Source organism: Emys orbicularis, chromosome 3, assembly GCF_028017835.1.
Source record: "Emys orbicularis isolate rEmyOrb1 chromosome 3, rEmyOrb1.hap1, whole genome shotgun sequence".
In the NCBI taxonomy this organism is placed as follows: domain Eukaryota; kingdom Metazoa; phylum Chordata; order Testudines; family Emydidae; genus Emys; species Emys orbicularis.
In genome coordinates this window covers 216,357,770-216,383,636 of record NC_088685.1, presented here as the reverse complement: position 1 = coordinate 216,383,636, position 25,867 = coordinate 216,357,770, and the positions used below count along the sequence as shown (strand labels likewise).

Genomic DNA, 25,867 nt, shown 5'->3' with positions numbered 1-25,867 from the left:
CACATCCTGCTGTGCAAAACACCACCTAGCTATGGATAACAGCTGGCCAAACGTGCAAGGCTTTACACACAGTGCAACAGCATTTCCCGGCATTTTCTGCATGTCTGTGAACACCTCATCCGATCACTTCCAAAGCCGCAGGGGATGTTCTAGGCATCGCTAAGCAGAACCCTTTTAATCTGGGAAGAAATTGGAAAACGAGAAGGGTGGAAGGAGACGCACAGGGAGCCCTTGCCACTGATTAGCAAAGCCACAGCTTTAAGCACTCTGCAGTTGTCTAGAGCCCTAAGAGCTGGCTGATGGCCCTGCCAGCATAACGCAGCGCTGCCCCATGGTGACACCCTGAATCACTGACCTCCCAGACAGACTGAAGACAAGTAGTACTGGTGAGGGGAATGAGGGTGCACACACAGCTCCTGTCCTGGGGGTGGGAAGAATGGAGAGCACACCGAACCCCTGGCAGGGTGGCTCTGGTATGGGGGAGAAGAAAATAAATGGGGGCACACAGAGCTGCAGGGAACCCCTGAAGCAGAGGCACTTGGTGGTGGCCCACAGGGAGCTTGCAGGGGGAATGGAGGGCTGCACCGAGCTCAGCCCACAGAAGCTATGGAGCACGTGACCCTCTAGTTACAAGGCCAGATTCACAGGGGTTGTTCCCTCTCATTGACGTTTGCTTGCGTAAGAACCTCAGGATTTGGGCCAGGGCTGTTAGACGTTTCCCGACGTCAGATCCACTCCAATGTGATCTGCAAAGTGACAAAGCTTGTGAGGGCAGGGGCCTCTGTTCAAGAAACACCAGCAGTGCAGAGCCGGAGGGGGAGAGGAAAGCAGTGTCCCCCTCGGCATTGCTGTACTGTGACATCACACAATGAATAGGCACTGTCCCCTCCACACCCATCTGCTTGAGACACCATTAATCTGGTGACAGAGTTCAGCTGAGCAGCAGATTCCGGCATCACCAGCTCTTTCAAACTGCACCCTTCACCACGGCTCTGCAGGGGGCACTGTTGGCTGAGGTGAGCCAGCTCACGCCGCTGAGCTATGGAAGAAGAAGAGAAGCATGCCCTGCTTTTAAGCTTTATAGTAAGAAATGGGGCAGGTGAGGAACCAGAGCCAGCTGCAAGGAAGGCAAAAGATCGCTTAGCTTGCAGCGCACTGTGTATGCAAATGCAAGGGACGAGGCATAGTCTGAACACTGTGCTCAGTATTACTGCGTGGTGCATCACTTCAGCGGCCTCTCGGAGTCTAAAAAGTGGGAGAGAGTCAGAGAGGAGAGAAAAATGGAAGAGCCAAAGAGACTTAGTAAAAGAAGAAGGCAATTAAGGCTGTGTCCACACTACAGAGCCGATGGCAGTAGAGTGATGCCGGCAGAGCCCCCAGTACAGACAGCTACGCTGACAGGAGTTTTTCTGATGGCATAGGAACACCACCTTCCTGACCGACGTTACCAGAGGGCTTCTGGCCGCACAGCTGTCAGCAAGCTGCTCTAGCCGGCGGGTTTTGCCAGCTCGTAGCTAGGAGGTGAGGTATCTTTCACACTTCTAACCGACCTAGCTGTGCCACTGTACGTTTTGGCCTAAGTAGCAGTGTGCGTGGCTGAGGAAGGAGCTGCTGGACCTACAGCTCGGCAGGGGAGATCAATGGGCTGTTCTCTAGGGTATCTTGCAGAAACTCCCAGCAAAAAAAGAACTGATCCAGGTTTATTCTTGAGAGGGAGATCTTCTCCTGGGCGCGCTCTGACTTCACCCATTTTCATTCACTTAAAGAGAGAAAAGGGAATCTTGGTCTTTTTACATACATGCTCTCAAACCCCGGGATGAACACACCACCGCTCTGGATGGAGAGACACACCTATACCCATTTCACACCCTGGATAAATGGCGGCACTCTCACCCATCCTCACACCCCCACACTCTAGGCAGACATACACAATGCAACCCCCTGGCCAGAGAGATGCTCACAACCCCTGATCAATACAACACTGGTTACACTCACAACCATAAAGGCTAGAACCCTACTCTTCCTTTTATGTGAAAGCTGAGATTCTGCAGAAGCTCAGAACAACCAGGATAACTCCCTACTCCCCTGGGGCTAGGGTACTGAACATGGTATTGAAATTACAAGCGATTACTTTAGGTTCCAAGAGGCTTTCTGGTCTTGCTGGCAGGTTAGGGGGCTCAGAGGAAAGTGTGCCATCTGGCTCTTCAGCAGTCAGTATGCAGTGACCCAGCCTAAAGTAGGATGAATTGTGCTTCTCTGCCTTAGGGAGCAGCCTGCTTTGTCTCTCGCTCCATTTGGTGTGTGTGTTAGATTTCTGGAATAAAGTCGTGTTATGTTGCAGCCTTTCAGACAGAGTGTAAATTGTTTCTCCCCCTTTTCCCCCCCAACTCTTTGTGTATATTCCCTGATGATAACAGACGGGATTCAAAATGTTAAGACATGAGGTAGCAAGTCAGCATGAAGTGCACACAACATTCTCCAGCTCCCCACACTTCCAGAGTAAACCCACCAAGGCACGGTCAGATGTTCTGCAATTCTCTTCTGTTATCACAGAAGGCCCATAGAGCAACACCCCTGGAAGAAGTAGAAAGATGCTAACATGCAAGCACACCTGCTTCAACGAGGCAACTGCTGTATGTGGTTTCTCTAGATAGCAGCTCTAAGAAACAGCAATCTTAGAACTGGTTACTGAAAACAGCAGTCGGCTCTCTCAACAAGCAAAGCGCTGCTCACGCTAAGGAAGAGCACGTAGGATTTTTCTAAACTCAGTCAACAGTAAAATAATTAAGCAGATGGAACATCTACTTCCTCCCTCCTCCCCCTGGTACCGCAAACACACATTGACACTCAGAATCAAGTCATTTTGCTTCAAAACAAGGTGAATTTGATATCAAAACTTCCAGGGCTGACTCAGAGACGTGTCGTTTTGGAGTGAGCCGTGTTCAATAGCAAAGCTGTTCTCATGGCCCTGTTGCATTGGTTTCACATGGCGCAGATTCAGTGTGCATGCGTCGCTACCTAACTAAGGGGATGATCCAGTGCTCAGCGAAGCATCTCCATTGCCGTTGGATAGAGTCCTACATTTGTATCAATAGCGCCTCTAAGAGTGAATTGGGCCCCAAGCCCTACTACATAGGATCTGAACAGCAAAGCCAACAAGGGCTTCTGGTAACTGTTTAGTCCAACACTTTCAAATGAGTACACTAATTTCAGTATGCCTCACACTTTGGGAACCCAGCTTGTGATACCTAGGGCTGGTTTTTCCGAGGCACCAAGTACCCACAGGCTTCCATTAACTTTGACAGGAGTTGTGGGGGGACAGCCCCTCTAAAAGTTTGGCCCCCAGGATCTCAGATTGGGTACCCAAAAACTGAGACATGAAAAATCAGTAGCCACTTTTCAAATGCTCTAGCCTTAGGGAGCTAAACTTCTGAAACTGGGGGCCTGATTCTCCACCCACTCCCACGGGTATAATGCCATTGACCTCACTGGTGTTATTTCACATTCGGAGCACTGCGAGTCCAGTCTGTCTTTACCCCAGTGTTGTTTTACGCTCTGCACTGCAATGGGAAATTCTGCTTTGGTGGGGATCCCAGTAGAAAATGCTACACCCCCTACAGACCCAGAGCGGCTTCGATGTCACAGGCCAATGGGAACCATCGAAAAGCTCTATGCTGAATCTTGCATTTTGTCCCTTTGCTCAGACTGCTTCCCTCTAAGGTGGCTGTGATCCCAGTAACTACAGTGCGCTTTCTCTTCTCAGATGAGCAAACTCGTGACAACTTTTCAGCACAAGAACTTCCTTACAGCGCTAGAAGGTGACAAACTGCTCCCTTTCTCTGGGCCTTTCTATTTCACATCATGCTGCTCAGTGTCAGGGCCGCATCCAAAGCCTATTGAATTCAATGGGAGTCTTCCCACACACTTCAGTGGGGTTTGGATCAAGCTCTCAGTCAGAGGGGAGAAGGCCTATGCACTAAGTGAGCAGTTCCCTCCTTCCACTTCTCTGGAGGCTAAGCCTGCCATGCCATAAGGTCTGGGATCTCCAGTGATCCAGTGACTGATACATTGTGAGTCTACGTGTTTTCCCACAAAGTGCAACCATGCATTCAGTCTGGGCCCCTTAGCTCAGATTAAAGAGATAACAAAACAAGGAGAGGTGTGAGGTGCACAGCCTTAACAGCTTGCAAGACCTAGGCGATAGCCACTTCCCAACACAAAGGGCTATTGGTGTTATTTGTGGTGTCTCTTTCCCTTCTCCCACAGTCACAAGAGGCATGGTGACCTGAGGCAAGCCACTTCCCCTCTGTGTCTCTCCCCAGCTGTAAATTAGGGATAATCTCCAGGCCAATCCTCATAAGCCTCAAGTGCCACATCCTCTAACCACCCTGCTCAATTCCACCACTGTCAGCTGCTTCCTCTTTCCAGCAGGAGTAACTGCTGCAAGCCGCCTGAGACCTGCACCTCCTGACTTGTGCCTGTGTGAACCATGCTCAGTTCTCAGACACCGAAGCTGATACAAGCCCACTCGCTGCAAGTTTTCTTAGTCATATCCCACAACCACTTCCTCCACATCCCTTCTCTCCACTGCTTCAGAGAGCGCCTGTAGCTGGGTGTCCTGCATCATGGCAGCATAACATGCCTCCACCACGCGGCAAACCAGACGGCAAATGGTTTGGAACAAAAGACAATGATCTCCTAAAGTAGGCTGGAAAGATAACTGAGACCAAGCCATGATTTAAACTTCTACTGAAAGGAAAGAGAAGAGGAAAAACATTCAGATCAGAGGGCCTCAGCTTTTTAGCATAGACACAGCAGATCTTCAGGCCCCCGTCCAACTGATTGGTGCTTCTCAGACAGGACAATTAGAAAGCTCCCCTTATGGGTAGATTACCCTACTGTAGGAGAGTCCCTGTATGGCATATAAAGTAGGTGTAGCCAGCTCTGACTACCTGTTCCAGCATCCCCTTAGGCACGGGGGTGGGCCAGAAGCATCTTGGACTCTGGTGATCCTTGGTAGAACAGTCCCTATGGGAACATTATTGCTGGCATAATTTAGAGCAGCCCCGAGATTGCTGCAAATTCCACCAGAGACAAACTACTGCCTAGCCAGTCAGTCAGTCATGACTGGGGCTTGGGCAGTCATATCTAGTGGTCAGAGCAGTGGCAGTCAGAGGCTAGGAACAGCTCTGAAAGTCAGTACTGGAGTCAGGCGTCCCAGAGCAATCCAAGAGGCATGTCCACCATTACAGCCAACAGGGGAGTCCATCTTGTTGTACAGACACTTCCTGGTCTCCTCCTCCTGAGGCAGTACTTCCTGTGGTATTTATTTCCACAGGATGTATACGGTAATGCATGCAGCCTTACCATGGCTGCGGGTTTGTGTCCGCCCTCCTGCAAACCCAGGTTCCTGTCCCGTCCTGCAGAACCTCACAGCCCCAGGATTAGGGGAACAGAGATGTTGCCTAGAGTCACCTTTCCCCACTCCCTCTGTGTCCTGCACAGTTTAGCTGGCTCTCAGGATCTGGCCCATGGTTCCCAAAGAGTTGCTAGATATTTGTCACTCCAATGGTGAGCACAAACTGACCTTGGCTGCCATTGATTTCCTCCATCTCCTTATTGCTACGCAGAACACACACAGTGATTAGTTGATTGGGGAAATGGACGAGGGCCAAGGCTGGATGAGGGCCACCTCCGACTGCAGCTAGTTATTCTAGAAACATAAAATTATCTAGGCTGACTCAGGATCTAACTTCATATTTTCTCTGTGGTTGAGGATCCCAGCACCCAGCATTTTCATGAACATGCTGGTATTGTGCAATACTCTTGGTCACATGATCACCAGCATTTCCTCATCTCCTGATGACAGCTCATGGTTTACCTTCAAGCACCATCGGTGTACAAATCACAAGCTGGCTATGAATAGAGCCGGATCTGTGCACGTGGCTGTGTGGTGTCACCGACTGCTGCAATGAGGCAATGGCTATTGCAGATCACTTGGCTTTGCTATAAATCACTATCAGCTCCTAGACTGTGGCCTTATGTGATCACACAGTGAGTGTGTTGGAGTGCAGGGGCTGCTGAGATGGGGCTCCCACCAGAGAGGCAGGGAGTGGGCAGAGCCATGACTCCATCCCTAACTACCAATCAGCAGAGATGGCTAGCCATGTGGGGAGCGGTATATGCACTCCTTAAAGAGATACAGCAGTTTATGCGCCCCTCACACTGTGGACCATGGAATTCTGGGACACAAGACTGGCCCTTACAGGCATCATCAAACCCTCTGAAATTAACAAGAAACTTCTGGGTTTGTTCTGTACATCAAGAGTTATACCCACATGGCAACGAATACTGCCAAGGACTATGTAACCAAGGAAAGGTGTAGGGAGAATAATGGACCAAACTCCACCAGGACTGTGGGTGGAATTAAACATGTCTCACATGCTGCATTCAGAGTACACAGCAGGCTACTCATGGCAGATCAAACCAGGGGGCTCCAGCGTGCACTCCGTACCCCACCAGGCCTGCCATACTCTGACATTATTAGTATTTAAGTGCCATAACAAGTGACAATTGGTAAATAAAGTGTAAAAGAACATATCCACATAATCACTCTTTAGAAGCCCTAACACACACACTTCAGCACATGAATAGGTGATCACCAGAAACATATCGATAAATAAATGCAAATGGAAGAAGTAGAGAGAAGCTAGAGAAGAATGTAATAGTGACCTGATATGCTAATAATAAAGCCAGTAGAGAGGACAAGGTCACAGAGTGTGATCTCTCCACTTCTAGTGGACCTTAAGAATTGTTTGAGCCCAAAGCATTCAAACCCATTAGCAAAAAGTTATAAGTTATGGGGAGATTTTCAGAGGCACAGATGGGAGTTCGGTGCCTAGCTGCCCTTTGAAAATCATCCCCTTCTTCAGAGTCACACAGGGCTGTCATTCCCCACTCCCTGCACAGACCTTTACAATAGGAAACAATACCACAGAGCAGGTGTCAAACGCTGCCAAAAATACTAGTTGGATATTCTGTGTTTGGTGGGTGAGGTGGAGGTTGTGCATACTTTTAAGACCATTTTGTGTGGGGCTGTGTTGTTGTTTTTTAGCACAAGTAGACACCTGAGTAAAACAGTTTCTCTCTTTAAAGTGACTCTTCCTCCACTCGGCACAGTCCTTGACAATAGGAAATTATGCCACACAGCAGGTGCCACACGCTGCCAGCCAGATTTGGAAGCACAGGTGTAAGTGACAGGCAGCGGGAGATCAGGGCCACGGATCACAGCCATCGGTTCTCTGGCGCAGTGCTGCCGTCTGTGATCAAGTTTTGTATGAACTATTTTCCTGGCAATTGCCAGGTTTTTATTTGCTCGGATTTATCGCCAATGCGGGTAACTTTGACTGGAACAACAAACTTCCCATCAAACAGTTAATCTTTTTGTTGCTCTGAAGTCCCTGTTTGGGGACATTTCTCTTCTCACATCAGCAGTCACAGCCTCACCTCGCTGCCGACTGCCCTGACTTTTCAGATCTACTCACTTTGAACTCATCAGTTGCTCTGCACCAGTTCTTCTTTGCAAATGCTCAGAATCACTCTGTATCTTACAAGTCATGCATTTTTGTGGCTTTCGAACTGATCTAAATGTAGAATTCTACTGACTACATTAGCGTGGAGGAAGAATCACTTTAAAAAGAGAAGCTGTTTTATTCAGGTCTCTACTTACGCTAAAAAAAAAAAAAAAAAAAAAAAAAAAGAGACAGTCCCACACAAAATGGTTTTTAAAATATACACAACCTCCGCCTAGCTAAGCACAGAATATCCATCTATTTTTTTGCCTTAATGGATTCATTTATCCAAAATGTTAAAAGGCAAATAGATACAGAAAACAGGAATATCAAGCCAAGGCGCAATTAAAAACTTAAATAACCAGCCAGGTAATTGATAACTTTCAAGAAAGAGATGTTACTTAAAATGCATGAGCATCCATTGAAACATTACACTAAGGTCCCAATTCAGCAAGGTAAGTGCCGTGTACTTAGCATGGGCTGAACTCTAAGCACGGCATCAGTCCCACCGAAGTCAATGCCCTTTTGCATTCTGAACCCCGGGGGAATACTGATGTGCCTACATTCAGTCTCTTGCTGAATTGGGTGCTGGATCCAGAGGAGACGCATGAGGAGTAATGATGCAGATTCACCTAGATCTACTCACCCCCGCCCCCAGGTGCAAATCAATGTGACTTGCCCACAGCGGAGCCGGAAGGCATATGGTAATGCAGACTTGCAAAAACGTCAAGGAAATAAAACCTACCAGCTCCAGCAAAATTTTGCTAGCCGAGGCTTACCAGAAACGCCAACGCACACAGCACTCCCACCCCGCACACTGATACAGACATAGACACACACCCCTGGACAGACACACAGACACACCCTTCAGACCACTGGATGGACAGAGGGACACACACACCCATCAAATCCTTGGGTGGACAAAGGGGGTCACACACACACCCCAGTCAGACCCCTGGGTGGACAGAAGGACACACGCCCATCAGACCCCTGGGTGGACAGAGGGACGGACACACACACATGCACGCACACCTGTCAGACCCCTGGGCGGACAGAGGGGGAGACAGACACACTTCACTCCAAACTTTATCTCATTCTCTCACATATCGTTCACACCAGGCACTCACTCTCTCCCACACGTGACAACCACGCCACCCTGCCATTCCATCACTGCTCACCCCTCCCCGCATGTCAGACACCCTCATTCGTCCCCCACGTGCCCATAATGCCGTACCCCCTCCATTTCCTCACACCCTCAGCTCATCAGTTCTCTGGTCTCTTCAACCTTAGCTGCACAAATTAATCAGTTTTCTGCTTCCTCCCACCCAAAACTGTTAGCTCTTCAGAGCGGGAGCAGCCATCTCTGCCCTAGCTGGGCAGGGGCCTCCCCTCTGCTCCTCAGAGCTCACAAACAGGGCCAGCTCCCCAGTCCCTAGGGAGGCACTGGTGTTCTACTAGGACTGCTGGGATCTTTGGCTCCTGCCCATCCTAGGTCTTGGGAAGGGGCCTCTGCTGCTGGGTGGGAGGCGGGTATAAGGCCAGTTTTAGGAGCAGCTGGTACAGCAGGAGTGCTCTAGGTCTGGCCTCAGCTGGTGTCAAGTGAAGACGACACAGGCACAGAGAACCCAGTAAATTTAACTCCCACTCTCCCTCAACCAAGAGGAGCAAGGCGCCTGGACAACTCAGTCAGGGCCTTTACAACTCCCTCTCCCTTCTCCATGCTGCTGCCCCTAGCCAGGTAGAGTGGTGCACCCCCTGCAGGCCTAACTGTGCACCGCACCCTCATGGGGAAAGCTGCAGCATGGCTTACACTCCAGTCAGGTGTTTACATGGGGCCTGGCTCAACTCCAATTCACTTCAGCAGAACTCCGCTGAAATCAACAGACTGACGGAGAAACCCTGGAACAGGGAGACTTCCACACGGGGAAAGACCTCGCCAAAAACTTGAAAGGATTCGCCTTTCCTCTGTTGTACACAGTTATCCAGACAGTGTGTGACCATCACCCACCAGCGCTCATTGTATTGAAGTGTCTCGGAGGTTAGACAGGGAGGGCTCTGGTGGTTTCCATTGAGGTTTAGCTGCCAGTGCTTTGCTGGCAGCAGGCCAGCCGACAGCAGTTGCAGGCCCCGGGGCAGAACAGTCAATGGGCACGGCCAGGGCTTCCACATACCCGCCCGGCTGCCTTCACCACTGCCGGTACCACCCTGCGCACGCCTAGGAGCCCTGCGGCCGCCCGGATGATTTAAAAGGGCCCGGGGCTCCCGCCGCCACTGCCATGGGCCCTTTTAAATCGCCTGGGCCCCTGGGCAATTGCCCTTCTCCCCCCCCCCCCCCCCAAACAGGCCTGGCTGGCAGCAACAATTCGAGGAGAAAAACGCCACATTCTTCTCTCCCTGCTGGGGCACCTGACACTTCAGAGGCGCCTGGGCTGCTTTGACATTTTACTTTTAGTTTTAAAATTGATTTGGGACCGATTCAAACTTTTCAGCATTTAATTCATTCCTTTTTGAAAAAATTAATTTGCTCAGCACCAAGGCAGTCCTTCATAATACAAGCTACCAGGCCTGCTCCTCGGCTGGTGTCAATTGGTGTAGCCCCAGTGACACAGCAATCGAGTTATGCTGGTTTATGCTAGTTGAGGATCTGACCCATCACATGTGAAACAAAGCAATCAGACTGTACCTGGGATTCCCATCATGTAATATGGCCAGGCTTTGAGGGACAGATTATCCAGGCACAGTTTATGGGAATAGTAGGACCTCAAGATCATGTGGAAACCTTTGCTAGGCAAGCCTGAGTAAGCCAGGCATTGCAAGAGGAAGGAAAGGGGAAAAGGAACCAGGTCCTAGCACTAGGAGCTGCTCGGCTGGCAACAGCACAAGCAGCTGGGCTGGAAGGAGGTGGGGAGAACGGGGGGGAGAAGGACATGAGAGGCAGCTGGAAGCAAGTCTCACAGGCTAGAGAGACAGACTTGCGCTGGTGTGGCTTGGGCTAGTGCGCTCAAAACAGCTGTGGGACTTTGGCACTGCAGCTTAGGTGGAGACTTGGGCTGGCCACCCAAGCTCAAGCCTAGGGGGGCAGTGAGCCTGAGCCTCTGCCTCTGTCCGCACAACTGTTTTTAGCCTGCTAGTGCAAGTCTGTCTACCCAGGCTGGGGGCTTGCTCCCAGCTGCAACACAGACATACCCACAGGTACCCACAGGCAGAAAGGGCTTCACTGGCTTCCCCTCCCCACTCATTACACAATGGAAGTATGGAGACCCATGATGCCCCGAGATGATCGGATGAAGTTACTCATACCTATGTGTAGCAGAGTGAAGTCCCTCACCCTGGATTACTCTCTGCAAACAGTCCTCACACACACCCATGGCAAGTTCAACCCTGTGTGCTTCATTTACAAGGTGTTATATGAGGGCTTGTTCCCCACAACATGAGGCTTTTCCCTTCTCCCCAGACACATGATGGGGGGGAAGAGATCTCACCTCCTGAAGATCCTGGGCTTCTCTGGCCCTTCCTTCCGACATGTGACTCACTAGCTGGCATACACATGAGGTCACAGAGCCCTCTCCTTGCAGTACATGGCAAAAAGTGTTAGACTTTTAGAATGCCACTGATCCCCTCAGAACTTTGTCTGATCTCTTCAAATTTGATGGAAGGATCCCAGATGGGACCCAAATACAACCTCTCAATTTGGAGACACATGCAGCTTTTGGGGGGATTTTAAATGGAGGCCAAACATCAGGCTCATCCGTTGAAACCTCAGTTAACCGTGGAGCAGGTACCAGCACCATAATGGGGGCTACAAGGCCAAAGCAATCAGTCACACCAGGGCTTAGGGAATCGTTCTCCAACTATGTTTGGGTGAGACAAGGGTCAGTTCTGTGCAAACTGCAGAGCTGCCTCATGCAAGGAGAGCTATTGTCATGTGGCTTTGGACTCCCTTTCATGCCACTCCTGTTTGCTAACAGAAGGATCAAACCATTACTCTACTGGAATAAGAAACTTCACTTAGGTTTAAGAATGACTTTCCTCGCCTTAGAGCCAGTCCTGCTCCCGCTGAGCTATGAAATCCCCTCCCCTCAAACAAATGCAATTCTCAAAGTCACCAACCAGTAGGGATCAGGGTGTCATCCACAGGCAAGTAAGAGTCTGCTTCTATGGAGACCATATGGTTGTAGATATCATGTGATCCCTAGGAGACAATGAAAGAAATGTTTACACTTACACTGTACCCCTTACATGTGTCCAGATACCTGTGCAGGGTGTTTTCCACTGGCAGTTATCATACCACATGGACACTGACCACAAACTCCAGCAGAGCCCATGTCGCTGGATTGCAGCGTTCAAACGTTAGTGACTCTGAGCTTCCCTACAACTGGCACAGTCTCCACGTTACCCAGTAAGCAGAGAGACGCAAAAGCAACCCTCATAATCCCAAGGCTTTAATCCCACTCCACTGCTCGATACACTCACAGCCTAATCAATGCTCTATACACAGTCAAGAACAGACTACTTGTCAGAATGACAGCTTGTATGTACTGGTACAGTGGGCATGCTGAAAAGCTTGCCAACTGTACTGAGCTGGAAATTTCTGCACTCACTTCTGTCTGCCTGTCCTGCACTTCCTTATTGCTTTTCCCCCTAGTGCACACAGGAAAGTTACTAGGGAAGGTACCATATAAAACCTAAGATAGACAGTTTCTTGGGGCCAGATCCTCAGAGGTATTTAGGTACCTAACTCCCACTGTTGTTGGTTTTTTTGAGGATCTGGGTCTTTGACTGAAAGCTTTCTGGTACAAGGACTGTCTTTTTGTTCTGTGTTTGTACCCTACAAAAATTGCCAAAAAAAAAAGCTAAGATGCAGGCAATTGTGGCTAAATATGTTAATGCTTTTGCTAAACAAAAGCATAAGTGTAAAAAAATAAAAGTAACTGTTAAAATTGGGGGGAAAAAAACAATCCCCCAAATCCTTTCCCATATCAGGCCAATCCTCATATTGCTGAAACCATTAAATCTTTGCTGCAACAAAAAATCATCCGTAAGTATTCTTCAGTATGCAATTCTCTAATTTGGCTAGTACAAAAACCAAATGGGTCATGGCATCTTACTATTAATTATCAAAAATTAAATCAAGTAATTCTAGCTTGTGCAGCTGTTGTATCCAAAATGCCTAACCCAATTAAATCTGTAAATCCCAAAGCAAAATGTTTTTTTACCATTGATATTGCCAATGGCTATTGGTCAATACCTGTTTCTAAGACAAGTCAACATTATCTAGCTTTCACAGTGAAGGGGGTTCAGTACACTTTCCAAGTCTTACCCCCAAAATTCCATAACAGCCCAGCTATCTTTCAGAAACAAATAAAGCACATTCTGTCTAGGTTTTACAAACCATCTGTTTTATTTCAGTATAACATTTGTTTAGCAACAAAAACTCAAAAAACAAACAAACCGAAAGTGCCTAAATAAGCTTTTACAAATCATCAAAAAAGCAAAACTAAAGTGTAACCCAGCAAAGGCACTAAAGTAGATCAGAAGGTGTCAGGGTCACGAATGCTGTGCTGTGGTTGGCAGTCTTTGTTCTAGAGGGCAAAAGTCCTTCTGGGCTGGAGAAGGAAGGTTTTCTTCTCTTGTGGTGGGGATTCTGTGTAAGTATGGGTCTGATCCTGCTTCCACTAAAGCGAATGGCAACATGCAAACTGCCCCCCCCAACTGAAATAGGAGCAAGATCAAGCCCTTAAATATGTGTGTCACTTTCTAATCAGCGTTAACAATTTCTCACACAGAGAGACACACACACTGCAGGTGTTATGTCTGCTCCATAAAATGTGATTATGCTGCAAATTATATTTGTTTACTTTGCCTTATCATTAACCAATTAACTATACACTGATGATTACACTGCAGTTGTTAAAACAATGGCATTGATACAGTTAAATTACGCAGACATTCTAAAATCTCTCTTTCTATCTAGCATGTTTCAAAGAGCCTTGTTATCTAAGTGTAAGAATGTAACAATGCTATCAGATGCTATCCTCACTGCACAGCAGTACTTGGGAGAATTATTTTCTATACCTTTGGCTTCATGCCTGATTATAAATGTAATGAGAGCAAAATGTACTTGAGAAGCAGTGTGGTCCACCTGGCAGGGCACGGTGACTCGAGATATGGGCTCTACTCCCATCTCTGCTGTGACTTGTTGGGTGACTTTAGACAATTCACTTTCCCTTTCTATTATGCCTTTGTTTTTCTCTCCTTCCAGCTGTTTTCTGTCTTGTCTAGTTAGACTGTGAGCCAGGACTCTCTCACTACATTTGTCTACAGCTCCTAGTGTGGGGGCCCTGATCTCAGCTGGGGCTCTAGGCACTAATAGAATGTGGTCAGACCAAGGGATGTGTCAGCACAAAGTGAAGCACCCATGACACTGGGATACACTTGCATCACTGAAGCAGAGGTTATTTAACGCTTTGTTAGCTGGTTGGGTTGTTCTGGGTCTCCTGGCCCAGAAACAATGGGGAGTAGAAAAGAGCCATTTTCCCAAAAGCCATGAGTGGTGGTGACCCCAACAAGCTTCATTTTCTCTCAGAGTCAGGGAGTTTAAGGCCAGAAAAGACCAGGTGCTCATCCAGTCTGCTCTGTACATCACAGGCCACTGTCCTGTACGCAGTCCCTCCTGCACTTGCTTGGGAATCCAAACAGACTGTAAGAGTCACAGTAGCTTCTCCTGGTGCTAAATTAACTTCCCTGAGCAGGGCATGTCCCTAATTGCCCTGAACCCCCTTGGACTGGGCTTTTCTGACCACCCACACCACAAATAGCCCCAGCGTCTCCCTCCCACATCCTACCCCAACTTGCACATGGCTCTTGGTTCCCCTCCCCTCACGATGTATTAAAGTATTAGTTGTTCCGATGTTATAGCAAGCAGAGTAAGATCACTGGACAACGTAGCTCAGGAGAGAGTTACGAGGCATTTAGTTTAGTGAGATGAATTCAGTCATGCTTCCAAAGCATGAGAAGTACCAAGGATGATTATCTTACCTGGCCTGCTAGATTGAAGTAGGCATGGTTTGTCAGGCTAATAGGAGTAGTGCTGCTGCTTTGAGCTCGGTAGTTTATTGCTAGTTCCCCACCATCGAGCGTGTAGGTCACCCAGACTTTTAGTTCCCCAGGATACCCTTCCTCACCATCTGGACTCGTTCTGGAGAAGCGTATGCCATTTAGCAGCACCTCCGGGGTCCAGAGAACCTGCAACAACAATTCATTTCATTTCTCTACCCCCGTGGAAAACCACATGCAAGATACTTGACATGGCTCCATTTCCGGAGGCAAACACATTTCTCAGAATTCTTGAAACCATTGTTAGACAGTTAGCTTCTTGGGGCAGGGGCCTTTTTTGTTCTGTGCTTGCACAGTGCCTACCACAATAAGGTCCTGATCCATGACTGAGGCTCCTAAGTGACACAGTAATATCAATCATAATATGTTACTGAGTAACACCCTTCTCTCGTGCTACATGTTGGATTTAACACAGGAAGAAGAAGCTGCCAACCAGCATTATTTCCCACTTCCTCAAGGTCCTGTATATTTCAGATACATCATCTAAAAACAAATGTATAGACTGCATTTTATCTAGAGGTCCTACAGGGATCACTTAGCCCACTCCTGGGGTGGGAGCTCCTCAGCTGCACAGTTTAAAATAGGAAGTGAAAACAAACACTGTATCCAACTGAAATGACTAGGAGAAGTTGGAGGAACAGAACAACTAAAGCTGGAGTCCAATCAGAGCACTAGGGATAACTCTCAAACCCCTCTGATAAGTGTCACAGGATCTTTAGGGTACATCTACACTGCAAAAAAACACACAGCAGCGAGTCTCAGAGCCCAGGTAAACTGACTCGGGCTCACGGGGCTCAGGCAAGGAGGCTAAAAACAGACATGTAGATATTTCTGCTCGGGCTGGAGCTCAGGCTCTGAGACTCACACACACCCCTGCTAGGTTTCAGAGCCCAGGTTCCAGCCCAAGATGCAACGTCCACCTTGCTATTTCAGCAATGCAGCATGAGCCCCACAAGCTAAGTCAGTTGACCTGCACTCAGACTCGCTGCCATGGGTCTTTTTTTGCAGTGTAGACATACCCAGAATGACCACAAACAGTTAGGATCACATCAGAAAGGTGCCATGCTCCCACGGCACCATGCGAAAGCACGTGTACGTGACCAACACAGAGCAAGGAATATCATCTGTGCTGAAGCACGTCCCTGGGAGTCACAATTAGGCCCAATCCTGCTTAGCTTGTGAGATGCAATGTACTCACAGCATGAGGCTCCAAGTCACATAGATGTTGCTTACCCCTTTCTTCCTCTTTTCCTTGCTTTCTTCTTTTATAGCACCATCAAGCTGAGCACTGCAGCAAGCTTTCAGACGCTGCATTGTGATAAGAACTCTGGCACACCACTTCACAACTCTGTGTACCTCACTTTACCTACCCTTACACCAGGGATAATAAATACTTACCTGCCGTACAGTGCTAGCATAAGTATTAATTAATTCACACTTGGAAAGTGCTTTGAGCTCCATGGCTCTAAAAGGGGAAATCATAGGCAAATTATAATCGTATGTATTTGCTTTCTGGGTTTGGGTCAGGATGGCACAGACTCTGGGATTTCCCCAGCTCTCTGGACACAGACAGGATCAATAACTAGTTGAATCGCAGTATTCTCATACCACCTAGAGTGTCATCCTCCAAGTTCCCTAGTCAGCTTCCTTCTAATTGGAATGAAGTTACATCAGCCTGCTCTCTATTTGCCATGGCTGAATGGACCTTCACATGCTCTTCTCTTTGCAGATGTGCATGGTCTTGACCCAGACATAGAAATCAAATAATCAGGTCAATTGTAATGTGCCTTTCTGTAGGTGGGACTGCTACAACTGCTGACCCTGAGTTCTAAGCAGCTATACCACAGCAAGCATACAGAGAAGGAAGGAGGTAGACAAATCTAGCTAGTGGGGAAATGAGAGTCCAATGTCACAGAGTGTAAAAATAGCTGCTGCAGTCAGTGGCTACTAACTCCTTGTCAGATGGCAAGGATGTAATTTTATGTAATCCTGACCTATTTCATATAACTCAGACCAGGAAAGCAAGATTAGTTTCTTACCAGCTTTCTGGAGTGTCAAACATTATTTATCATGCGGTCTGGGTGGTAGGAGATGTAGTCACAAAAATTACTGTTACTCTCTCCCTTCTCCCAGCTGTCAGTTTAACAACAGCACAGGACATTGTGTCCTGCCTGCGAGGCTGAATTTCTGTCCTGAAATCTCTTCTTTACTCTTTAAAATAATCTTCAGAGAATGTTTAAAAAAAATAACCTACATGTTTAGAATAAGTACTACTGCATAATTACTATTGCCGCTAAGACTTCAGTGATGACATTTTCATTGTGCAGTAGGAGAAACCGTAGGAAAAAATGTTATGCGTTTTTGGCCCACATCCTTCACTGATGTAAATGTGTAGTTCAGTGGAATTATGCTGATTTACCCCAGCTGAGGATCTGGCCTTTGGTTATACTGCGACTGCTTTGATAACATGACTATTTGGTAACATGACATCTATTGCACTGTGGTAACAGCACTTCTTGGGTGATTAAAGGCCTTCCTATTAGAGCCTGTACATACACACTAACTAGCTGAAGGGGAGATCTCATTGAAGTGACTATTCAAAGAAACATCATTAAGGTTTTCTGGCCCCCAAAATCAGCATACTATTCCCGCAAAAACTGACAATTTTTGTTGAACATTGCCCCCCAGGATTAAAAGAAAAGCACAAGCACACAAAACCCCACCAGCCATTAACAGCCATCCAAGCCCAGAATAGCAGCTTCATGGACAAAAACAACTGTCTGAGAGGATTTGCTATTAAATGTACATATATTTCTACTTCATTTTTTAAATTAAATATTTGTTTTTTTCCCATCCATGAAGGCTCTAAGGCAGCCAGAGCCCCACAGGTGCAGGAACTACGGGTGCAGGGGGTGCTGCAGCACCCCCAGGTTTTGCACAGGGTCTCGGCTGCTGGCCCCACACCTGGGGGCTCTGCTGCTGGCCCCAGTCCCGGCCGCTGGTCCCATACCTGGAGTCTCGGCCGCCAACCAGGGGTCCCAGCCGCCAGGCCCCATGCCTGGCCGCCCGGCCTGGCACCCAGGGTCCAGGCTGCCAGCCCCATGGCTGGGGCTCTGCTCCTGACCCTGGCCCGGGATTCCGCACCCATCCCCAGCTGTGACCCCAGCCTCTGCCCCCTTACCCTGTCTGCATCCCTCGCTCCTGAAGCCATAGCCCTGCTCCTGGCCCCAGCTTGAGGGGGTGGTGAGGGGCACAGACATGGGTAAGGGGGGGGCGCAGCTCAGCGCCCCCACTCTAAAAACTGTTCCAGCACCACTGTGACGCCCTAGGGAAATTGGGCTTGATCCTAAGAGGCGCTGAGTACTCTATTCCTGATTTAGCCAGGCACTTCAGCACATACTTAACTTCAAGCATATAAGTCGTCCTGCTGAATTCAATGGGACAGCTCATGTGCTTGAAGTTAAACTGGTGCTTATGGACTTTGCTGGATCAGGACCAGAGTGCTGGGCTCCCTGCAGGATCGAGCCTCTAATGACATCCCAAAAGACAAGAGGCTGGACCTGAGTGATTGAGGTCATGTGTATATCGGAAAATGATACTATTTGTATTGCCGCTGCACCTAGGAGCCCTAGTGATAGACCAGGACTCCACTGTGCCAGGCACTGCACAAACACAGAACAAAAAGACAGTCTCTGCCCCAAGGGAGCTTACAGGCCAAGTTTTGTATACTTATCATTTTTAGAAACAGAACAAAATACATATACAGATAACAAAACAAGGTTGTGATCAAACACAAATGGGTCTTTTAAAAGGCAGCCAATACAGGTTACAAAACAGCTGTGTTGATATTTGTATGGGAAGTATGGTAATAATGGCAAAGAGTGTTTTACAAAATGGGGATACCTGGCATTAAACTTCATCTTGATCTTTAAACGTGGGTGCTCAATCCAAAGCTGCTAATGCCTGCACTTTGGAGGACATGAGCCAGCTCTTTGTTAATGCTATATACAGTTATTTCTGTAACTGATTGAAAAGAACAGAGCCTACAACATTTGTAAGTATGAAAAAAATGGGTTTCATAGAAAACATTTGGAAGATATTTCAGGAAAATATCTCAAACTTGTAATAAAGACCGTTCATCTCTCCAAACAGAAAGAACGTAATGCTATACAGTAACCTGCCTGGGAACCAGATGACTTATTGATGACCAAAGCACTGCGGCCAGCTAGATGACAACTGGCTCTGCTCACCACCACTCAGCTAGTCATGGCTAACAGCTATTACACTGCTGACACATCCAGTCCTTGTCTACTCTGGCCACAGAGGTCAGCACTCTTAACTTGAGCACACCCAATTGAGTTTAAACACTGGACAGTTTTCAAATGTAGACAAGTACTGGGAAAGAGACTTACACTGTTTAAAACTCCTTATTTAGTTTTTTTTAGAATCCATTTGACTCCAGTGTGTAATTAGTATTTGGGATAAAAGATGTCTTTGCTAAAATTAAAACTGAAGAGGTCCCTGCCGTGGCAAGGGGAGCAAGGGGAAACAGAGCCACTGGGAGGAGAAATGGCTTGCCAGAGTAACCCAGCAGGTAAAGTCCAGCCCCAGACCAGCTGTAGTGGCCAAGTCTGCAGCAGACAATATTTCTAATTAGGGGCAGCTTACCAGCTGTAAAAGCTGCTTGGTGCAAATTCCAGGGACTGGGTGTTTTAACTGTATAGAGCTGAAGGATCATTGTAAAACAAGGAGATATTAGCGGGATAAGGAAGCCATTTGGAAAGAGTGTCAACTTTCAAGGTACAGAAAGCTTGTCCTCAAGCATCAATAACACAGGGATAAAGCTACTAAAAATCAACCTCTTGCTTTAACAGGATGCTCCTGATTGAAAACAAGGGAGATTAGAATCAATTTGACCATGATCAGATTTACCTTGTCAAACCCTTTGTTCCCTCCATGCAGGCTGTTGGGTGGGTTGTTGAGGGCCAACTGATACTCTTTTCCTTCCACCGTGAATTTCCCATTAGCAATTCTGTTAGCAACTCGCCCAATTGTGGCTCCAAAGTAGGGGTGTTTGTTGACATAACCTAACAAAAATAAATGAGTCATCATTCAAAACGAAGTTCTAGTTTGACTGTGATCCCTAGAGCCAGGCGGATGGAGCTCAGAAAGTTGGATTGGGGTGGGGTGGGGTGGGAAAAACAGTCCTGGCAAAAAGACAAGGGTAGAAGGTGTCTGCAAGTCTCCATTTGTTTACTAATTTGAGTTCTAGAAGGCATCCCCAATGGCGCATCTTGGAGGTGCATGCCCATTTCCATCACACCCAACAACTGCCCTGCACTCCTCGTGCCCTTCCAGAATGGGAGAGTTTCAGTCCTCAAAGCTCATGGCTGCCGAACAAGGAACTGTGGAGTTTAAGGTCCCTTTACAAGAACAGCCGCCTAAACAAGATGTACATGTTAAAAAGCCAGGAAATGGAGAGCTAAGGTGACACTTCCCACCCAATGTAGCCACCTGGAGCACGAGGCTGATGCATTAGCCACAAGGCAATCCTTCCTGCTAAATACCATGGAGGTGAGGCGTTCTCTACACAGATCTCAGCCAGGTGGTCACCTCCAAAACACACTGCTGTAAGTGGCTTGCTCAGCATCCCAGAGGCAGGCTGTGGGAGAGCCCAGGACAGACACTAGATCTCCTGAGCCCCAGTACACTGCACAGCCACAAGACCGTCTTTTTGCTGCTTGCAGCCCCTGCCCTATTCACCATCAATATACGGACACTATGTTGCTGCCTAAGGCAAGCCACCTTGGCAGATTCACTTAAAAGGGTGGCATGGCTGAGGGGAGGAGCCTTGGGCCAGTCTTTAGAGACTGGGTCTATTCCTGGCTTTGGCTGAAAGGCCCTTGAGCAGCCGCTTATTTGCTAAATAGGGGAAGGACGGTCATCTCCTCTCAGGACAGGGATATAGGCAGCCTGGGTTACTATTAAGAGCTATGAAATGCATAGAAATATTTCCCACAGTCAGGGGAAGAAATTTTAATTCATGGTTTCTAGCTCCCAGCTCAGTTCCCCTTCCCCTGTGGTATATTGTGTGGGAAGGTCTCCCTAACAATCTCTCTCTGCTGCAAGAGATGAACCTGGCTCACAGCAGGTGAGCTCACAAAGCAAACTCCAATAGCTTGCAGGTATTCAAGCTAAAAGGTTCTTGGTGCTGATGCTAGGTTTCAGCAAGGGCAGTGCAGTGAGGGGGATTTGGGGGGATAGCACCCCCTGTCGGGTCCATATCTGTGCATTATGAGAAGGCTGACATTTAAAAAACAGGTCTTTTTCCTTTTGGGGCGGGGGGGGGGGGAAGGGATGAGGAGGTCTGTACTCTAGAGAACACTGTCATCCACTGTCATCAAATTCTCACCCCAGACTCTGAACTGACAGGCCAATTTTTGAGCCACCCTAATGACGCATGTGGATTTTAGAGCGGTTTGAAAATTAGAATCTACACAGAAACCAATTAGTGCTCTACCATAGTAACAAACGCACCCTATTAACCAGAGAAACCAAACCCATTCATCCAAATCTACTCCATTCCTCGGGCAAAAAACCAGATTAATACATGAACAACAAGGAGTCTGGTGGCACCTTAAAGACTAACAGATTTATTTGGGCATAAGCTTTCTTGGGTAAAAACCTCACTTCTTCAGATGCATAGAGAGCACTCTATGCTAGGGTTACCATACGTCCGGTTTTTCCCGGACATGTCCGGCTTTTCGGCAATCAAACCCTCGTCCGGGGGGAATTGCCAAAAAGCCGAACATGTCCGGGAAAAATGCCGGCCGGGCACTTCCCCTCCCGCAGCTGCTCTGCTTCTCCCCTGACTCTTCAGCTCTGTTTAAGAGCTGAGCCGCCCGAGCGCTATGGGCTTCAGGCAGCCCCCTTGCCTCTGGACCCCAGCCGCCGGCCGGGCACTTCCCCTCCCGGGCTCCGGCGGCGCAGGGTCCAGAGGCAGGGGGGCTGCCCGAAGCCGGTAGCGCTGGGGCAGCTCGGCTCTTAAACAGAGCTGAAGAGTCAGGGGAGGAGCAGAGCCTCCGGCCGCGGCGGCTCTGCTCCTCCCCTGACTCTTCGGCTCTGTTTAAAAGCCGAGCGCTACGGGCTTCGGGCAGCCCCCATGCCTCCGGACCCTGCGCCGCCGGAGCCCGGGAGGGGAAGTGCCCGGCCGGGGGCACAGGGTCCGGAGGCATGGGGGCTGCCCGAAGCCCGAGCGCTACCGGCTTCACGGTTTGCCGGGCAGCCTCCAGACCCTGCGCCCCTGGCTGGGCGCTTCCCCTCCCGGGCTCCGCTGCGCTGGGGAAGCGCCGGCCGGGGGCGCAGGGTCTGGGGGCTGCCCGGCAAACCGTGAAGCCGGTAGCCCTCGGGCAGCCCTTTTCGCGTGGCTGGGAGTGGGAGGGAGGAGGGGGCGGGGTTGGGGCGGGGCTGGGGGTGGGAAATGGGCGGGGCCAGGGCCCCGTGGAGGGTCCTCTTTTTTTATTTGTTATATATGGTAACCCTACTCTATGCATCTGAAGAAGTGAGGTTTTTACCCACGAAAGCTTATGGCCAAATAAATCTGTTAGTCTTTAAGGTGCCACCAGACTCCTTGTTGTTTTTGTAGATACAGACTAACACGGCTACCCCCTGATACTGGACACCATGCAAGATTAATACATGGTCTCTGCTCTGCTCTCAGATTCTCCATCGAGAATGGAAAGCAGAATTTGGCCTCCTACATTCACGCAAATTTGTGAGATAACAAAAAGGAGGGAATGCATGAAATAAAAGCAGTCTGATGTGTGTCTGCCAGGGAGCTGCCAGCAAGCCTGGAGTGTGTGTTCCCTTCTGGAGCTAAGCGAGCATTCGGAGGTGCTTCTTCAGTATTCGGAAGAGGCGAGAACATGGACCCAATGTGACAGCTGGGGCATTCTGCCCTCAGTGGTCACTCCATGGTGCTCCAAGTGGCTCATATAATTTGCCTTAAAAACAGGAAGAAAGCGCCTATTTGCAGTCAGGTGGTGACTGATCAGCTGCTTATTGCAGGACTGAGTGCACTCATGTGTGCTGCGTGCCTGGCTCAGATCTGTTTAGGGATACAATGACCTCAAGGCAGCCATTTCCCCGTCAAGCCTTATTTCATGGGCTTTCCAAAGACCCAGCTCAACGTAATGCAGAGTAACCCCTAGTCTGAGGAATCCCATTCATTTCAGTGGCACTGCTCCATTGTAGTTCATGAGCAAGATGGGCAGAATCAGGAACTAAATGTTTTTCAGAACTAGACTCAGCGGAGTAACAGACGGGCCTGTTAGCTCCACTCTAGTAAGGCACTAGTCAGAAACGTCCACTCACATCCCTCGCTCCCAGAGCCCTGAACATACACGCTTGTCCTCTCAGGCCTCTACCATCCACATCGCTGTCCTTCCTCTCCATACAAAGCACAACTGCTTGGATCACTTACCCGGCCTGCCCCCTCTTGAAGCCTCTCCACCTGTTCCCCTCTTTCTCCACATTGGGGTCAAGCTACTTGTCTTCACTTCACGGGTCTTCGTGACTCTGCACTCACTGCATGCCCACTCCCGCCTCTTGTCCACCAACCCCGCCTGCTCTGCTGCGCCAAGGTTGCCAGCCTCCTCCGCCCCCTTGTCAGTTCTCACACAGACCTCCCTGCGCCAGCATCCATACTGCCACCTGCACATGGAACACCCACCCTGAACTGATCCGTAAGTCCCCAACCTCTCCATCCTCAGCATCCAGTTCTGCTGCTGCAGCCAGGGGCAGCCGGGGATTGACCACATTCACAGTGTTATTAATTATCTGTATGACCCTAGTGCAGGGGTTGGCAACCTTTCAGAAGTGGGGTGCCGAGTCTTCATTTTTCACTCTGAGTTAAGGTTTTGCGTGCCAGTCATACCTTTTAACGTTTTTAGAATGTCTCTTTCTATAAGTCTATAACATATAACTAAAATATTGTTGTATGTAAAGTAAATAAAGTTTTTAAAATGTTTAAGAAGCTTCATTTAAAATTAAATTAAAATGCAGAGCCCCCCAGACCGGTGGCCAGGACCCGGGCAGTGTGAGTGCCACTGACAATCAGCTCGGCACGCATGCCGCCTTTGGCACCCGTGCCATAGGTTGCCTACCCTTGCCCTAGTGCCTAGGAGCCCTAGCGCCTAGGAGCCCTAGCCATGGACCAGAACCATGCTAGGTGCTGTAAAAACAGAACAAAAACATGGTCCCTGCCCCATTTTCAAGTTTCGCAAGCCTGACTCTGATCTCACTTGCATAGGTGTGTAAATCAGGGGCAACTCCAGTGCAACCGACAGAGAGACACTTGGTGCTAAGAGGTAAAGGTTATATACTGGGCAAGGACTATGCCATTTTGTGGTTGTACACACCTAGCACAATTTATCTAAGGTTCTCCTATGGCTCCCATCACCATATCTGAGCACTTCACATGCTGTTGCATTTATTCTCACAACTCTGCCATCAGGCAGGGCAGGGCGATTATCCCCTTCTACAGTTGGGGAACTGAGGCACAGAGAGGCTAAGTGACTTCCCCAAGGTCACAAAAGGAGTTTGTGGCAGAGCAGGTAACTGAACCCAGGATCTCTTAAGTCCCAGCTTGGTGCCCTAACCATTTGACCATCCTCCTTCTCAAGGCTTCATTCTTGATTGGGGCCTCTAGCTGCTACAGTAATCAACATTATAATAATGTATCTCATTGCCATAAGAATGACTCTACAGGAGCAGGCCAACGGTCCATGTAGCCCAGTATCCTGTCCCTGACATTGGCCAGTGTCAGATGCTTCAGAGGGAATGCACAGAGCAGGGCAATTTTGAATGCTCCACCTCTATTGTCCAGCCCCAGCTTCCGGCAGTTGGAGATTTAGGTACACCCAGAGCATGGGGTTACAACCTTGACCATCTGGACCTATTCTTCAGGAATTTATCTAATTCTTTTTTGAACCCAGTTATACTTCTGGCCTTCACATCATCCCCTGGCAACAAGTTCCATAGGATGACTGTGTGTTGTTTGAAAAAATACTTCCTTATGTTTACTTTAAACCTGCTGCCTATTAATTTCATTGGCAACCCCTGGTTCTTGTGTTATGTGAAGGGGTAAATAACTCTTCCTTATTCACTTTCTCCACACCAGTATGATTTTATAGACCTCTGTCATATCCCCCCCTTAGTCATCTCTTTCCTAATCGTACAGTCCCAGATGCTGTGCTGTGATTGTCTTTGTTCTAAACATAAAAAGTCCTTCTGGACTGAGGAAGGAAATTTTTCTTCTCTTGTGGTGGAGATTCTGCATAATATGGGTCTGATCCTGCTTCCACTGAAGCAAATGGCAACCTGCAAACCCCTCTCTCCTCCCCTACACACACTGACTGAAATAGAAGCCTCTCCATTGCCTTGCCCATAGTCACTCACACCAGTGTGGGTGGATGGAACACAACACCACTGGGATATGGTAGTGTTTTGCACCCCCTGTGCACTACATCAGAGGACTACACTGGGAGCAGGGCCATGGAGAACCAGGGGCCTAGTGAGAGGTGCCTTAGAAAAGGATCAGAAAGAAAATAACCAAGAAGCTAGGTCAATGCATATTGTCTTTGAAAAAATGGATTTAAACCCACCTTCCAAGCGATCAAAGCCCAGGACAATGTCAGAGAGGTTCCCATCCCTGCCTTTGGTTTCCAATGCAGTGATTATACAGCCTAAGGAGATAATCTCCACTTTAACACTGTCTGATTTCAGCAGGAACTTTTCAACGGCCCCTCCTCCTCCCTTCTGGGGCAAGTGTCCAAACACCTCTCTGGTCACCTCTGTCATTTCTCCCCACAGCCGGATGTCTCTGGAAAACAAGAGAGAAACCACAACACCAAGGTAAGCAGACGGCGGAGGACGGGAAATCCGGAAAGCAGAGGCAGCAGCAAGAAAACACACACTGCAAACAGGGCAGAGCTTGGAGCCAGGAAATCACATGATCCTCCCCCAAGCGGGCCAAGCCAGATAAGCAGACAGGGATAGACTGTCCCGTACGTTTTCCTGGCCCCTCTCTGAAGCAGGGAGGCCAGCCAATATTCTGCTAAACAGAAACTAAGCTGCAACCTCATCTACAGCGCGACTATCAGCTGCTCTGTCCCATTTCA

The 25,867-nt window shown here is 48.6% G+C and overlaps 1 protein-coding gene across 1 annotated transcript in view; it reads right to left on the bottom strand.

The window, feature by feature from the left end:
* GALM (galactose mutarotase) overlaps window positions 1-25,596 on the bottom strand; it is a 35,480-nt gene extending 9,884 nt beyond the window's left edge. The window contains exons 1-4 of the mRNA XM_065401306.1: window positions 25,352-25,596; window positions 19,620-19,774; window positions 14,610-14,816; window positions 11,682-11,763 (exon numbers count right to left, since the gene is read on the bottom strand). Coding sequence (XP_065257378.1) covers window positions 11,682-11,763; window positions 14,610-14,816; window positions 19,620-19,774; window positions 25,352-25,547 — 640 coding nt within the window. The 5' untranslated portion in view covers window positions 25,548-25,596. The remainder of the gene's footprint in view (window positions 1-11,681; window positions 11,764-14,609; window positions 14,817-19,619; window positions 19,775-25,351) is intronic.
* Between the last annotated feature and the right edge of the window lie 271 nt (window positions 25,597-25,867).